We start from the raw sequence: 15,880 nt of genomic DNA, 5'->3' as shown, positions 1-15,880 counted from the left end.
GCCGGTCACACGTGCGGGGGGGTCCGTGAACGCGCAGGAGCGTGCCTCCGGCGGCGCTCACTCGCTCCCTAGACCCTCACAGGCAGAGCGACGTAGCCCTACGTCGTTCTGCCTGTGAGGGGCTGACTGCCGACGTAAATAGTCGTGCGGCAGTCGGCAAGTAGTTAATTGCATTTATTCTCCCCAGCTAGAAGAGTGGGCGACTAGATATTTTTTTTTATATCCTCTTTTATTTAATTTAGCATGGGTATATAGTTAGCAGAATAAAGATCTTTTAGTGATGGGTTATATTTATTCCTAGGTATTTTAAGTGTGACTTTGCATAGGTAAATGAAAATTCCCTCTGTATTGCTAGTCCTTCTTTCCTACTAACACTCAGAATTTCATATTTTATTGGGTTGATCTTAGAATTAGATAATTTCCCATATTTCTTAAACTTCTTCATTAGATAATTCCCCATATTTCTTAAGCTTCTTCATCACATTAGGGAGGGTTATCTGGGATTATTAATGTAAAACAAAACATCATCCGCATATGCTGCCACTTTATATTCCTCGTCCAAGTTTTACACCTCCTATATCTGCATTATTCCTTATGGTCGCCAACAATGGCTCCAAAGACATGACAAACAGCAGTGTCAAGAGAGGACATCCTTGTCTTGTCCCATTGCTCATCCCAAACTGGGGAGATAAACTGCCATTCACCTTTACCAACGCTGTTGGGTTCCTATATAATGCCCCAATCCACTGTATCATTCTCAGGCCAACACCCAAATCTTTTATTGTTTCCAGCATGAACTCCCAGTCTACCCTGTCAAATGCTTTCTCAGCGTCAATTGACAGCAGCAAAGCTGGGACATCTGACTCTGAAATTAACCCGAATTGTTTAAATATAATTAAAGTGCTTGTCCAATCAGCTGCAGCTCTGTTTTCCATCTTGGAAAATCAGTCTTTACCCATAGTGCAGAAAATAGATTTTCACCCTTTTTAATAGTATTGTAATTGGCTGCCTCAGGTATCTGCAACACAATGGATGGCTCTGTCACAAATCTGTTAGGGGGAGAAAAGTTAATAGGCTGACGATAAAAGCATGTACAGTATGTCTCCCCCAAGACTAGAAGGAAGATATTTGCCCTTCCTCAGTAGCACTGGAAGCTTCCACTGTTTCTAGTGTAACTTGCCCAAGACAGAAGTACTGAAAATGAGAATAACATTAAAGTAGAACTATAGACAAAACCTTTTTTTTTTTTTTTAAATATTGGATAGAATAAGGGAGGGTTGGTTTTTTTTTTGCCATCTGTGCCCCATTGGGGAGATTTACCTTTACCTCCTGTCCCATAGTCAAAACAGGAAGTGAGAGGAAATCCCTGCAAATTAAGGGAATCCCTTTGGGACCCCCCAGGCCTGTAGAACTAGTGTATCCATTGGAAGATTTTGCTTCTATTCATTTTCTGGGGACAACCCAAAATGTGGGATTTTCTTTTACTTTCATTTTCAATGTAAATGGCAAACAAGATAAATAAAAAGGATGAATCTCCCTAATGGGGTCAAAGACAGCAAAAAAAAAAAAAACTGACAGGTGTCCTATTTTCACTACATTCTGTCCAAAAATAAAGAAAAAGGGTTGCCTTTAGTTATTCTTCAAGAACAGAGATGTTTTGGCCACATTAGACAATCAGGGACAATTATCAAAATTGTTTTGTTTTTAGTTGTGAATCTGGTCACTTTTTTTTTTTTTGTATTCAATTTGGGGGTTCATTTTATTTTCATTTTATGTAATTTGCATATAAAATTAGCCATGGTTGTCAATGAACATACCGTGTATGTTTAAAAGGTAATCCTTGGCACTGTAAGGTTCTGTGACAGTTATGAAGGTGAATTTAGTTGCCACATAAATGCTCACAGTTATGGCTGGAAAAAATAGGTGTACAGATTTCCTATACTGTAGAGAAAAATTAAAATTGTCGCCTTGGTCGTAAAACAGACCCAAGGATTAATGCTGACATTTTTTAATACAAAAATGTACCCTATTTGATAAACAATTGCATTATTAAATATTTCCAGAGACTTTCCATCATGTTGAAAAATAATTGCTTGCAAGTTCTAAAGTTAACACATACTATGGTTGGTATTTCCAAAAGGCCCAGTCTTAACCCAGTTAGGTTTGGGAGCATGGTGGTCACTCATTGCTGAAAGTTACATTATTGGTATCCTTTAAGATGACAGAAGTATTACTGTCATTTTAGTACAACTCCGGAAAGCAACTAGTCTCTAGGAAGCTGTGACGTTTTTAAGCATATTAGCTTGTAATGTTCTAAATGCACCCAGACACTGTTATATATAATTGAAAGATTTATTTGGGTTTTTTGCGGTCACTTCATCTTTATCAGATGAAGGTGGCGGTGCAGCCATATCTGTACTTACCTCTGTTTGCTCTTTACCATCTGGCTTGTCTGCAGTAGCAGGGCCTCTATGGTTACCTGCTTTTACAAGGTATGTTCCATCAGATGCTTTAGGAGCCTCCTGTGAAGAAGCATATGATATGTTTTTCTTTTTGTGTTTAAATATTAATGCTGGTTTTAAAAATCGCACATACCATTGCTTTGTTTACATTAGGCCTGTCTGCAATCTACACTCAACAGTACTGTACAGAGAGAGGTGTTTGCGGAAATGTGCATGTCAGCTCTTATGTAGGGTAAACACCATAAGAAAATCGGGCGAATGATTAGCCGTTTTCTTTGATGCTTCACAGCAAGTCGGAACCGAGGATAGAAATATAATACGAAAATTCTCGTACGACAAATGCTTTTTTTCCTGTTATTTGTTGTTTATGATCATGCGCAGTCTTTTGTATCTGATATTTTTTGTATGAAAATGGTACGAAAACGTTACACATTAAATGAAACTCGTTCGTTCTGTTCACGTACAAGAAAGATTTTGGAGCTGGTCCCTGTGGAAATTTTTGTTTGCAAAGTCAGAATTGGATGTCGAAAAAATGTGTACACACTATACGAAAATCAAACAATCGTGCCTCATATGGAATTTTTCTTCCGATTTTCTCATAGTGTGTACAGGGCTTTAAAGTACAGAGAAAGAAAAGCAGAGATGAGATTTTTGTGAGCTGCTTTGTATCCATGTATATATTAAAAGAGCATATGTGCTTTACAAGTACAAGGTCCAAATTCAACTAAGAAACCACTATTACAGGCTTCTTTACTGTACTAATTAGCAGCTGTCATTTTACAAAATCACATTTTCTATAAAGGTATGGATGGAAAAAAGCAAACAAATACATGATTGAGAAAAGCGAAACAGAGCCACACAGGGAGCATTCCAGAACATTTTTATAAGGACCATGCTATATATCAATATTACTACATTAGAAACTGGGTAAAATCAGAGACAACATCTGAGTTAACAAAAAAAAAAAAACCTAATTAGTTGCTTATGATCGCTGATATTTCCAGACACATCTGTTGACTAATCTAAATTAATTCGAAAGGCACCAAATGAAATCAGAGTTTTCATGTTTCTAAAAGTACATTTATTTTGTAAATGATTATAAATCAATGTTAGGAATAAATATTTAATATAAAAAAAAATGTAATGGACTTAATTTCTACTTATGCGAGTCTGCACCTAATCCTCTAACTTTTTACTACTAATTAGAGAACAGATTAGATAGAGTGGCTAAGGTTCCCAAAACACCATGGGAGCTTTTCCAAGGTCAGTTATGGCATGTAGAAAATAAAGAGGGATCTCGATTTCTGTTCTTTGGCTTTCTCTAGTTTTTTCTCTCTTTTCTTCTTTCGCTTTTAGTTCTTCCTCATCTTTTCCCTCTCTTATTTTCTATGCCCCTCTTTTCTCTTTTTTGGCTCTACCTGCACTTTCCATCAAATGTTTAAGAATGGTTGGATTTGGGGAGCCCCTTCTCTCTGTTTTTCCTTTTATGCAACGCATTTCTAAATTAATGTATGGTTGGGGGATCATGTTTGGTGTTTTGTTGGTATTCACTGTTCTCTCCCTGCCCCTACAGACTGTGCAGGAGGAGGAGGGGGTTTTCCACGGGGGGGTGGTCACCCCCCCCCCCCCCCCTTACTGTATAGCCTTTATTTTCACTCGCAACGTGGACTCCCTTCCACCCCCCTTTTTTTTTTTAAGTTTGTAATGTTAATGCAAATTCCTACAGGTGATCTTACAACTGTCAGTATTTATCCCTATGGTTTATTTTTGCTGTAATTTTCAAGTTAATGTTGTATGCCTCCTGCAGTGTGGGTCTTGCACTTTTTTCACTCATGTATGACTTGACCGGGCCGATTGTTGGCCTTATTTTTGTATGTTTCTATCTCTTTACTGTTGTAAAACACATTTAATAAAAACTTCAGGCGGCACAGTGGTGTAGTGGTTAGAACTTTCACCTAGCAGCAAGAGGGTCGCTGGTTCGAATCCCAACCATGACACTACCTGCCTGGAGTTTGCATGTTCTCCCTGTGCCTGCGTGGGTTTCCTCCAGGTACTCCGGTTTCCTCCCACACTCCAAAGACATGCTGGTAGGTTAATTGGATCCTGTATAAAAAAAAAAAAAAAATGGCCCTACTGTGTATGTATGGGAGTTAGGGACCTTAGATTGTAAGCTCCTTGAGGGCAGGGACTGATGTGAATGTACAATGTATATGTAAAAAGCGCTGCGTAAATTGACAGCGCTATATAAGTACCTGAAATAAATAAATAGAAACAGAAAACAATGAGGGACCACACAGAAGGTGAACGTCAAAGTATGTGCTTAATCCAGATAGAGAAAATAATGGGATTCTGTCAGTATTTTTGCTACCTAGAAAGGTTACTGTACTTGTTTAATTAGTGGTGGCATTCAAGTAATTGCTTCCATCTTGAAAGCTTTACCATGTGCCATAAATCTCTTTACTGCTTCTGGCAAAAGCTGAATAAATATTAAACAAAACCATGACAAATCAATTTACCTGGTGCTCCCCAGCTCTGGCTTTTATCTCCCTTACATCATTGTGGTATTGCTGCCGAATGAGCTCCAGCTGTTTTAGGTGTTCCTGTAATACAAACATTAGTTCTTAGAAACCACGTGCAGTATAGTGCTTGGATACACTGAATATTTATACATAGATCCTGAATTCTTTGAGATGTGATCTCTGGACATAACATAAAACTGGACATAATTATAAAAAAGTAATAACATGCTAAAGAAAAAATAGCCGTTTTACAGAATTTTTTTTCCCCAAACAAAAAGTAAAGTGGAAGTAAACCCTCCTATTGTTTTCAGCCAAGGAAGCTGCCATCTTAGCGTCTGTTTGATCTTCAACTGCCATAATGCTGCACATGTGATCCGTTATGACATCAGCCATTGGATGGTTGGACAGTTTGGTTGAGGACACAACCAATGTGACCGAGAGCATTACCGGCATGCCGGGAATGTAACTTTTTTGAAACTATTAAATTGATGGGTTTACTTCCACTTAATGTTCCACATCTGTTCCAAACCTGCAACAACCCTAAAGCCTGTCTGTGGCACTACCTTTCCTGTACATTGCTGGGACACAAATAGTCATAGGATGACCAAGAACAAACATTACTTCTGATTGTATACTATATACTGTATACCTAAAATGACACACCTCAAGATGTTGGATTTTTGTGAATTCTGTGCCTTTTTAAAAACAATTTGTAGCCCCTAAGGCGCTGTGCCCAACCTGCAGCCCGGAGGTCACATCGGGCCATTTGACACCTATTGTATGGCCTTTATGACCACTGCAGACAATAGGATGTATTCTTGTAACCTAGGTTGTTATGTAGGATTTTACTCAGCCCGATGATGATAAATTACTCTTTTACATTGTCTTAGTTTATTTCTGTCACGTCACACCTTGTTACTTTTTGTCTACCTTTTTCCTCTTTTTTATGGTTTTTATTTTCTCTGATTTTTTTTCTAATGAATTATGCTGAAAGAAATATTAAATTAATACAGTCTTCCAAGCCAATGTCCCTTTAGACATAAAATGTTGTATACTGGGTATTCTAGTGGATTATGATCTAACAGAGTTTACTAAGGCAGTTGTGAGTAGGGCCATGTTTCAGACCAGGAGACCTATTTTACAATACTGGGAATCAAAACAGCTTCTGATCCATAGGGAGTGGATTAATCACACGGGGGATACTCTAAGTTTAGAATGAGTTATTTTCCAGCATAGAGGGTGCCTCGAGAAGCTGTGGGGCAGTTGACTAGCGGTACCGGGACTATCACCCTTTGATCTAATTGTAGATAGAATTCTGTAATTCTGCTGCGTTTTTGCTCTATCCATGAAAGTCCTATGCAATGCCCTCATGTTTGCTGTAATGGTAGGCTGGGACCAGTTATGGTCCTACTTATCTAGATATCTCAAATGTGTGGTGAAGTACGGACAACTGTGGATTGGCTATGGTTTCTGTGCCTAATGCCTTTGATTATTGTTCTTTTACTCTGGAACACTAATGTTGGTATGGACTATGTCTGTTAAACATTTTGTTTATGCTCAATTTTTCGCTTATTTAAAAACAAATGTGGTACAAGTCATTTTTAAAGTGGCTGTAGGGAATACAAATATGGAAGCATGGATTTGTAAAGGGGCTATAATAGTTGTAATCTCTAGAAGTCTCATGTAGTGTGCCTCCAGTCTATGACTGTCCCCAGTCTAGTCCCAAAAGAATGTCCTCAGTCTTAAAAGACTCTTATCTGTAATCTCTGAACTTCGGTTGTAGCATTCCTGTTATCTTTAACTATTTCCTGTAGTATGTCTTCTTTCTATTTAGAATCACATTCACTAAATATTATGCACGACCCTTTGGGGATGTCAGGGCACATTTGAGGCCCCTATATCAAGTTGACCATTGCTCTAAGTAAAATAGCACCACCTGAATACCATAATCATTATCAGGTCATCATGTCAAGAAACTTTTTGATCCTCAGGTCACAGATGTGGAAGGAAAGTTCCCACCAGCACCAAGACTCAATGATGGTGTTCTCAAATTCACAGGCTTTGAGCAATGTGTTGTGCAGAGACCTTCTTAACCTTGTGCATATAAATGTGGTCACAAGCAGAATAAATTTCCAGCATGTTTTAGGATTTCGCGAAGAAATCAGAACATGTGTTGAAAATGCTCACAAAAACAGCAAAAACATACAAACTCTATGCGAATAGATGGAAACTGTACACATGTGGTGGAAATAAATCTGCAGGACTTCAGCTTTGCACACTCATGTTACACTATTACAAGTTATTTGATAGGAGCCTTTTTAAACTATCTTTGTGTAATGTAACATTTTAGGTACGAAGGAGCAGGGTCCTCATATACTTTGCCGTTTATCTGTTATGCATGTTTCCTGTATACTGCATGTTACAGTGCTATGGCATATGGAGTTAGAAGCTGATTGGTTACCATGCACAGCTGCACCAGATTTTGCACTCTCCAGCTTTAGAAAAAAAAACATGGTGTTGCATCGGGCATGATAGGATTTACCCTTGGCATAAAAACATGAAGGTTCAAAAGATCAATAACTAATAGTGTATATTGGTAAACATATTTGTGGTAGCCAAAATGAATACGTTTTACATGGTGCTTTTTTTTGTAATAAGCATGATATGATTCAGAACAGAGAAAGAAGTTCAGAAAAACAAAATAAAACAAATTCCCAATAACCAGTTCTCTTTACATCAGAGTCCTCCCTTATATCATGGTCCCCATCAGAGTCCCCCTTACATCACTATCCTTCCATCAATCAGAGTTTTGCATATATCAGTGTCCCCCTTATATCAGTGTCCCAACCAAAATCCCTCCTTACATTAGAGTCCTCTCTTATATCAGGGTTCCCTTCAAAGTTGCCATTACAAAATTTCCCCTTAAACCAGAACCCTCTTTACATTAGTGTCCCAGTCAAAGTCCCCCGTTACATCAGAGTTTCCTCTTACATCAAGGTCTCCCTTATATTACAGTTTCCTCTTACATCGAAGTCCCTTCTTATATCAAAGTCCTCATCAGAGTCCTATCAGTCCTAAACTGAGGCGATTACAACACTACAGGGAAACCTGTGCTGGAAACTAGGGGGTAGCAGCAGATATCTGCTGACCTGAAGTAAGACCTGTGTGGGAGCCCAGTGGGCCTGCATAGAGGACATGCCAGTAACCCTAGCTGCAGGCTAGATACAATCTTTTAGGGGGCCAGGTTTGGCCCATGGGCCAAATTTTGGGGGCCCCTGATCTAGTTTGACATGTAACCTTAATAATATGACATATTTGAATGTGTACCAGAAATTAAACTACTGAAGTGACTTCTGTAGCAGTTTTATACAGTAAGTACCTCATCATTCCTTTGTTGCTTTTGTGGGGCTCTGTTTAAAGCTGGATCAGGAGGCAATGCATGCCTTGACACTGGAGTATGCTTCCTGAACTGGTCGGCAGAAGATGGGCGCAGTCCCTATAAGAAAAAAAAGGTAAGCCAAGAACAATGTTGTTATGTCTTGCAGATGTAATGGACATTTCACTCTATCTAATGGAATAGCCAATAATTTTAGACTAGAGAAAAAAAAAATGCTTTCTGACACACAAAGAGTACTCAGACCAAATCTGGATTAAAAGTTTGTTCTATAAGCCTTTAGTTGTCATAATTAGATATTATTAGTCAAGCTGTGTGCTGTAGTACCAGATTTCACAGATTATTAACAATAACTGCAGACTCTAGCTAAAGCCAAGGAGCTTCCCTAATTGGGTGGCACTCCAATAACCATTGCTGCTTACATGGGTGCTTATAATGGCCAGCGTTTATTTATTTATTTATGTAAAACTTTTATTACAAAAGGAAAGGAAAAAGAAAAACAAATTTTGCCAGTTCACACCACATGCAGTCCAGTGCGTTTTTTTTCTGCTTCCAAAATGCATGAATACTAGGTTATATGGTTTTCAGTGGTATAGTTAACACCAGTGTGTTCAGTTTAGGTGCATTACAGTTCCATAAAAAAAAAAAGTAGAACATGCTGCATTTTTTCTGCATTGGACTGTACTTGAACGTGATAAAATACCTAAAAAACGCACTGGAACGCACCTAAACGCACCAAAAATGCTCTGGAATGCACCTAAAAGCACCAAAAATGAACTGGAACACACGTTGTTATTTAAGGTTAAGAAAAAAGAGGAGGAAAAATGCAATGGACTGCAAAAATGCACCAAAAACGCACTTGAATGCATCGAAAATGCGTCAATAACGCACATATAGAAAAGCATCCGGAACGCATCTGGACTGCGTTTCTATGGTGAGAACTGGCCCTAACTGTTTAAAATGTGTAAGGTGGAGTTTGGCTTAAATTTGTTAGTCAAGTCCATCAAAATCTGTTGGTGCATCTAACACTACCTTCTCCCTAGATTGACAATGCTGCTGTTCAATGGTGTCTCTGTTGCTCCTCCATTCAGAGTGGAGACACCCTAAAACAAAAGGTGTCATAGTGGTCGGATCTCCAGGCAAAAATAAACGAAAAAAAAAGCCTAAGAAAAGAAAACGAATGCAACCACTACATTTAAGAATTGATAAGCTGCAATATATAACATTTTTGTTTTTGGGTTTAATAACGCTTTCATTTATTTTTTAAATGGATACAATTTATAATACTGTCCTGAAATCTATGCTTTGTAGTGTTTAGGAATATTAGAGATAAACCTTTTGTGTGGTTGGTCTGTGGTGGCTAGGCTTGAAAAAGGTCCTCGGAGTGGGTTCCTTCAAGCATGTGAGGAGTGCCATGCATGAACAGAAAGTCTTGGAAACTCCATTTGAGGAACAATTGTAATTATTTTTTAGTCTGCTATATGACATAAAATATAACTACACATTTCAGGAGATTAGGATGCCATCTTCTTCAGGGCTTTGGAAGTGTTATATCTGTTTGTCATGGGCACTAGAGTCTGTGTCTTAACATGGTAATGGTGGTCCAGAATGCCTGTGCCTGCAGTGGAAACACTGTTTTGTGTTGGCTACATTTTTATATCATACACTAATAAAATGACCATTGTTCTTCAACCAGCTGGAGTTTCCAAGACTCTATTCATGAATAGTGCTCCCCACCCACCCTCCACAATCTAAAAGCAAGGTGAGGTGGCAACTACAAATATGCTTAGAAATTAAGACAATTCCTGGTGCCTACTGTGCTCACCTACTTGAAAGTCCATTACTGAATAGAAATTCGGGAGCCCCTAAAAACCAGGCACGGCTCCAGAATTCACTTTTAGCAATACCAGGGCTGAAACACAACCCCAGTGCACCCTATAGTGCAAAGTGCAGGCTTCTCATTTGGTTGCTAAATTGCAGGTAAAAGCACAAAAAAAAAAAACAAATATTTGGAAGGCTTATTTGCATTGATTTTTCTTTCCATAAATGGTTTTCTATTTACTTGCAATGTTCCTTTAACTTGCTAGAATTTTTGACTATTACTTATCATAACCCGCTTCCCCCCTGAATGTCACAGCCTTCTCCTCTTCTGGGAGAGTCTAATCATGATCTGTGCTGACCCAGCATCGATGCCACCCCTCTCATCTCCATATATAAACTTTTATGTAGCTTTCAGGAGCAAAGGGGAATAATATAGGGCAGTGATGGCGAACCTTGGCACCCCAGATGTTTTGGAACTACATTTCCCATGATTCTCAACTACACTACAGAGTGCATGAGTATCATAGGAAATGTAGTTCTAAAACATCTGGGGTGCAAAGGTTTGCCATCACTGATATAGGGTGTCACTTGACAAACAGCTCTAAAGCTGGATACACATTATACAACTTTTGTGGTTAGATTTCTTTTAGATTTGCCTTCAACTATGTAGTGCAAGGGCCTGACTGATTGCATACAAACTAAAAGTGTTTAGATTTGACCTCATATTATATGGTTTTGGTAAATCTAAAGGAAAAAATCTAAAGACAATTGTATAGTGTGTATGGCCCATTAGTCTGCTGGGGCTGCCAACATCACATTTAGGATGGCAGCACTCAGCAGCAGTCTCAGGTCTTTTGGATGTCTTATGGGCCATACACACTATAAGATTTTCTGAAGACTTTTTCCTTTAGACTTACCAAAACCATCTAATATGAGGTCAAACCTAAACACTTTCAATTTGTATGCAATCTGGCAGGCCCTTGCACTACATAGAAAAGGTAAATCTGAAGGAAATCTACCAACAAAAGTTGGATAGTGTGTATCCAGCTTAAGAAGAATTTTACAGGTAAACAACATGTCCAAAATACATTAAATGCACAAATAATCGGATGGGAAGGTTTAGTGGAAAGTAATGCTCTGGGGTGCCCAGCAGTGACAGAAGTGTGAGGGATAATGACTGGCATTTAGTGGTGCCAGCTGTAAGGAGCGGTGGAGTTTTCTCATTACGAATGCTTTTGCAAAATAAATAATCTTTTAATTTCAGTTTCTCTGTAATGCATAAAATAAACTCACCAGCTGCTTTTCAACCTTTATCTTAATCCTTTCCGCTTCCTGTTTTCTTTGTAAGAAATCATTCCTAGAAATTGAGAGGTGAGAAAGGTTAACAATTAGTAAGGGCTAGTGGCAATGAATGCGATGATTGGACTATAAACAAACTTCATTACCCTAAAAACAGTTTTGTTATATTACAGTGCTGGGACAAGGTCATCTACAGCAGTATTTCTCAAATCCGGTCCTCAGGGCACACTAGCAGGCCAGATTTTAGGTATTACCTTGGGTAGATGAAGACTAGAATACTGCAATCACTGAGCAGCAAATGATATTACCTGAGGCTGTGATGCATTTCAGTTTTCTTGCAAACCTGGCCTGTTAGTGTGCCCTGAGGACCAGAGTTGAGAAACACTTATCTAGAGCTCAGGGAGAACATGGCAAACCCCACCCCAAGATGCGTGAGCTTTATGTGTGAGTAAAAATCCCCCCCCCCAAAAAAAAAAAAAAACTACTGAGCACTAATCTGTATGTTTACCCCCTAAGCATAGGTTCCCCCTCCTCCCAGCACAAATATCTGCCCCTCTTCTGAAATACCCCTCCCAGCACTAATCGTTGCCCTCCCATTCCCTAAATCCCCCAGCACAAATGTCTCCCCCCCCCCAAACAAAAAAAAAAAATCACCCCTCCTAGCACAAATCCTCTCCCCCTAAAATTTACCCTCCAAGTACACATCAACCCCACAATCCAAATCCCCCTTCCAGCACAAATCTGCCCCCCCCCAAATTCCCCCTCCTAGAACAAATTTTCTTCCCCTCATTCCCCCCTCCCAACACAAATCCCCCTAATTCAACCTCCTAGCAGCCCCCCCTCTCAAATTATCTCTCCTAGAACAATACTTACCCCCTTCTGCCACCCCAAATTCCTCCTGTCAACACAAATCCCCTCCCCCTTATCTCACTGTGGCACCCGCACACCTCACATGATACCACAGTTCTCAGGGCAGCCACCCGTCCTGCCTACCCCTTGTCCCGGCCTTGATTACTGTAGAAACAAGTCAATACAAGTATATATTTAACCACCTGACCTCAAGAAGATTTACCCCCCTTCATGACCAGGCCACTTTTTTGCTATATGGCACTGTGTTACTTTAACTAACAATTAAAGTAACGCTGTACACAAATAAAATGTATATCATTTTTTTCCGGATATGTTTTGTAGCAGAGAGTAAAAAATATTGTTTTTTTTTTTCACCAAATTTTTGATATTTTTTCTTTATAGCTCAAAAAAATAGAAAACTTAGTGGTATTTGATCACCACTATGTTTTTTATTTTTTGAGCTATAAAGAAAAAATATCAAAAATTTGGGAAAAAAAAAACCCAATATTTTTTACTCTCTGCTACAAAACATATCCAATAAAAAATTGAAAAAATCCCATTTCTTAATAAATTTAGACCAATATGTATTCTGACACATATTTCTGATAGAAAATTCCCAATAAGCTTATATTGATTGGTTTGCGCGGAAGTTATAGTGTCTACAAACTATGGTAGGGACTGGTTACAGCGAATCATAGCAGGACTGTGGTAGTATAGTGGACAATCTGACACTACCCCTGACACTTTGTGGGAACCAGTGACACTAATACAGTGATCAGTGCTGATAATATATACTGTCACTGTACCAATGACACTGGCTGGGAAAGGGTTAAACATCTAGGGTGATCAAAGGGTTAAATGTGTGCCTAACCAGTGTTTGTGTGTGTACTGCGAGGTGCTTTCACTAAGTGATTTGACAGGAAGGTAAACAAAAACCGACACATCCCCGCAGACAGGACAGAGCACTATATTGTTTACATACACAGAGCTCTGTCCTGCCTTCCTCCTCACCAATCAGCTGCCTGTGACTGATCACAGCACAGCCAGTGTGCCGGCGGCGTGCGTGTGCCCCCTACCCAGAGCAGCAGAATCACATATGGCGCTTTCCCACTGCATGGAACCGTACCAGTTCGGCACGCTTTTGTGCTTTTCCACTGCGGTACCGCATGGTATAGGGTCGGAACGGTTCGGTACGGTATAGGTTTGCTTTTCCACTGCATGGAACCGAACGGTACGGCTCTGAAAAAACAGTACCTACTCGATTGTGGTTCCAACAGGTACCAAACTGGTACCATATCCCACAATCCTTTGCATGCAGTCACTACTAGCCACTGATTGGTCAGAGAATCCCACCCACCCCGTTGTTATCCCACCCACTTAACTTTAGTACTACTTTAGTGGAAAAGCAAACCTATACCGTACCGTACCGAACCGTTCCGACACCATACCATGCCCTACCAGCAGTGGAAAAGCAAACCGGGCCAAGCAGGGCCGAGTAGAGCCGAGCCAGTATGAGCCGGTACTTGCAGTGGAAAAGTGCCATTATATATATGTGACTCTGCGTAGTCGGCCTGCACTGTAGCAGTAAAGCTACCATGTGTGGTTGGTAAGTGGTTAATACTTATTTTGAGACAAAACTTTAGTTCATTTTTAAAAAATGTTTTAGATCAGGGAAGGGTTACAGCTGCTGTTAGATTTGTATAACTATCTTGTGTCTGCTGGTGCGGACAGAAAGTGAAAGTGCATGCACATTCACTTTCTGGGGTCACATTAGCTGAGTGATGGAGAGAAACTAAGGGAGAAGAGAAACTTCGGAGTACTAGCCAGTACGGGTGTGCAAAAGGTGTATTTGCTTTGGAAGAATAAATCACCTCTAAGGTTGGGTGTGCTACGTGTGTGGATGTTGCTGCATTAAATAAAACTGGTAGTTTCAATTTTTACATTTTACAATGGGGTGCCTCGAGATTGTGCAGAATTTTGAAGAGTGCCTTGTCTGAAAGAAGGTTGAGCAACTGTGGCCTACTCTAAGACTGAAAGTATTGGCTATAGATATAGTTTACATTTACAAAATGGTTTAAATCTCCTGGTTCAACCCAATTTTTCAAAATTAAACATACGAGCAGAAAAAATTGCTCCCAAATCACCTTAGCTTGGCTGCAAACACCAGTCATGTAATATACAGTATCTGACAAAAGTGAGTACACCCCTCACATTTTTGTAAATATTTTATTATATCTTTTCGTGTGACAACACTGAAGAAATGACACTTTGCTACAATGTAAAGTAGTGAGTGTACAGCTTGTATAACAGTGTAAATTTGCTGTCCCCTCAAAATAACTCAACACAAAGTCATTAATGTCTAAACCTCTGGCAACAAAAGTGAGTACAGCCCTCAGTGAAAATGTCCAAATTGGGCCCAAAGTGTCAATATTTTGTGTGGCCACCATTATTGTCCAGCACTGCCTTAACCCTCTTGGGAATGGAGTTCACCAGAGCTTCACAGGTTGCCACTGAAGTCCTCTTCCACTCCTCCATGGGGACATCACAGAGCTGGTGGATGTTAGAGATCTGCTCTTCTCCACCTTCCATTTGAGGATGCCCCACAGATACTCAAAAGGGTTTAGGTCTGGAACATGCTTGGCCAGTCCATCACTCTTACCCTCAGCTTCTTTATCAAGGCAGTGGTCATCTTGGAGGTGTGTTTGGGGTCTGTATGTTGGAATACTGTCCTGCGGCCCAGTCTCCCAATTGAGGGGATCATGCTCTGCTTCAGTATGTCACAGTACATGTTGGCATTCATGATTCCCTCAATGAACTGTAGCTCCCCAGTGCCGGCAGCACTCATGCAGCCCCAGACCATGGCACTCCCACCACCATGCTTGACTATAAGCAAGACACACTTGTCTTTGTATTCCTTACCTGGTTGCCGCCACACACGCTTGACAACATCTGAACCAAATAAGTTTACCTTGGTCTCATCAGACCACAGGACATGGTTCCAGTAATCCATGTCCTTAGTCTGCTTGTCTTCATTAAACTGTTTGCGGGCTTTCTTGTGCATCATCTTTAGAAGAGGCTTCCTTCTGGGACAACAGTCATGCAGACCAATCTGATGCAGTGTGTAGCTTATGGTCTGAGCACTGACAGGCTGACCTCCCACCCCTTCAACCTCTGCAGCAATGCTGGCAGCATTCATATGTCTATTTTCCAAAGACAACCTCTGGATATGACGCTGAGCACATGCACTCAACTTCTTTGGTGGACCATGGCGAGGCCTGTTCTGAGTGGAACCTGTCCTGTTAAACCGCTGTAGGGTCTTGGCCACCGTGCTGCAGCTCAGTTTCAGGGTCTTGACAAACTTCCTATAGCCTAGACCAGTGATGGCGAACCTTGGCACCCCAGATGTTTTGGAACTACATTTCCCATGATGCTCATCTACACTGCAGAGTACAGGAGCATCATGGGAAATGTAGTCCCAAAACATCTGGGGTGCCAAGGTTCGCCATCACTGGCCTAGACCATCTTTATGCAGAGCA

The 15,880-nt window shown here is 40.1% G+C and overlaps 1 protein-coding gene across 3 annotated transcripts in view; it reads right to left on the bottom strand.

Moving 5' to 3' along the window:
* LOC309546303 (serine/threonine-protein kinase Nek5-like) overlaps positions 1-15,880 on the bottom strand; it is a 114,805-nt gene that overhangs the window by 24,532 nt on the left and 74,393 nt on the right. For all 3 annotated transcript variants that reach the window (XM_082245908.1, XM_082245907.1, XM_082245909.1), the window contains exons 13-16: positions 11,490-11,553; positions 8,361-8,477; positions 4,979-5,062; positions 2,424-2,522 (exon numbers count right to left, since the gene is read on the bottom strand). In XM_082245908.1, coding sequence (XP_082102034.1) covers positions 2,424-2,522; positions 4,979-5,062; positions 8,361-8,477; positions 11,490-11,553 — 364 coding nt within the window. The remainder of the gene's footprint in view (positions 1-2,423; positions 2,523-4,978; positions 5,063-8,360; positions 8,478-11,489; positions 11,554-15,880) is intronic.

Source organism: Pelophylax lessonae (assembly GCF_965119305.1).
Source record: "Pelophylax lessonae genome assembly, chromosome: 2".
In the NCBI taxonomy this organism is placed as follows: domain Eukaryota; kingdom Metazoa; phylum Chordata; class Amphibia; order Anura; family Ranidae; genus Pelophylax; species Pelophylax lessonae.
The sequence above is the reverse complement of the archived record's forward strand: the minus strand, read 5'-3'. Positions and strand labels throughout refer to the sequence as shown.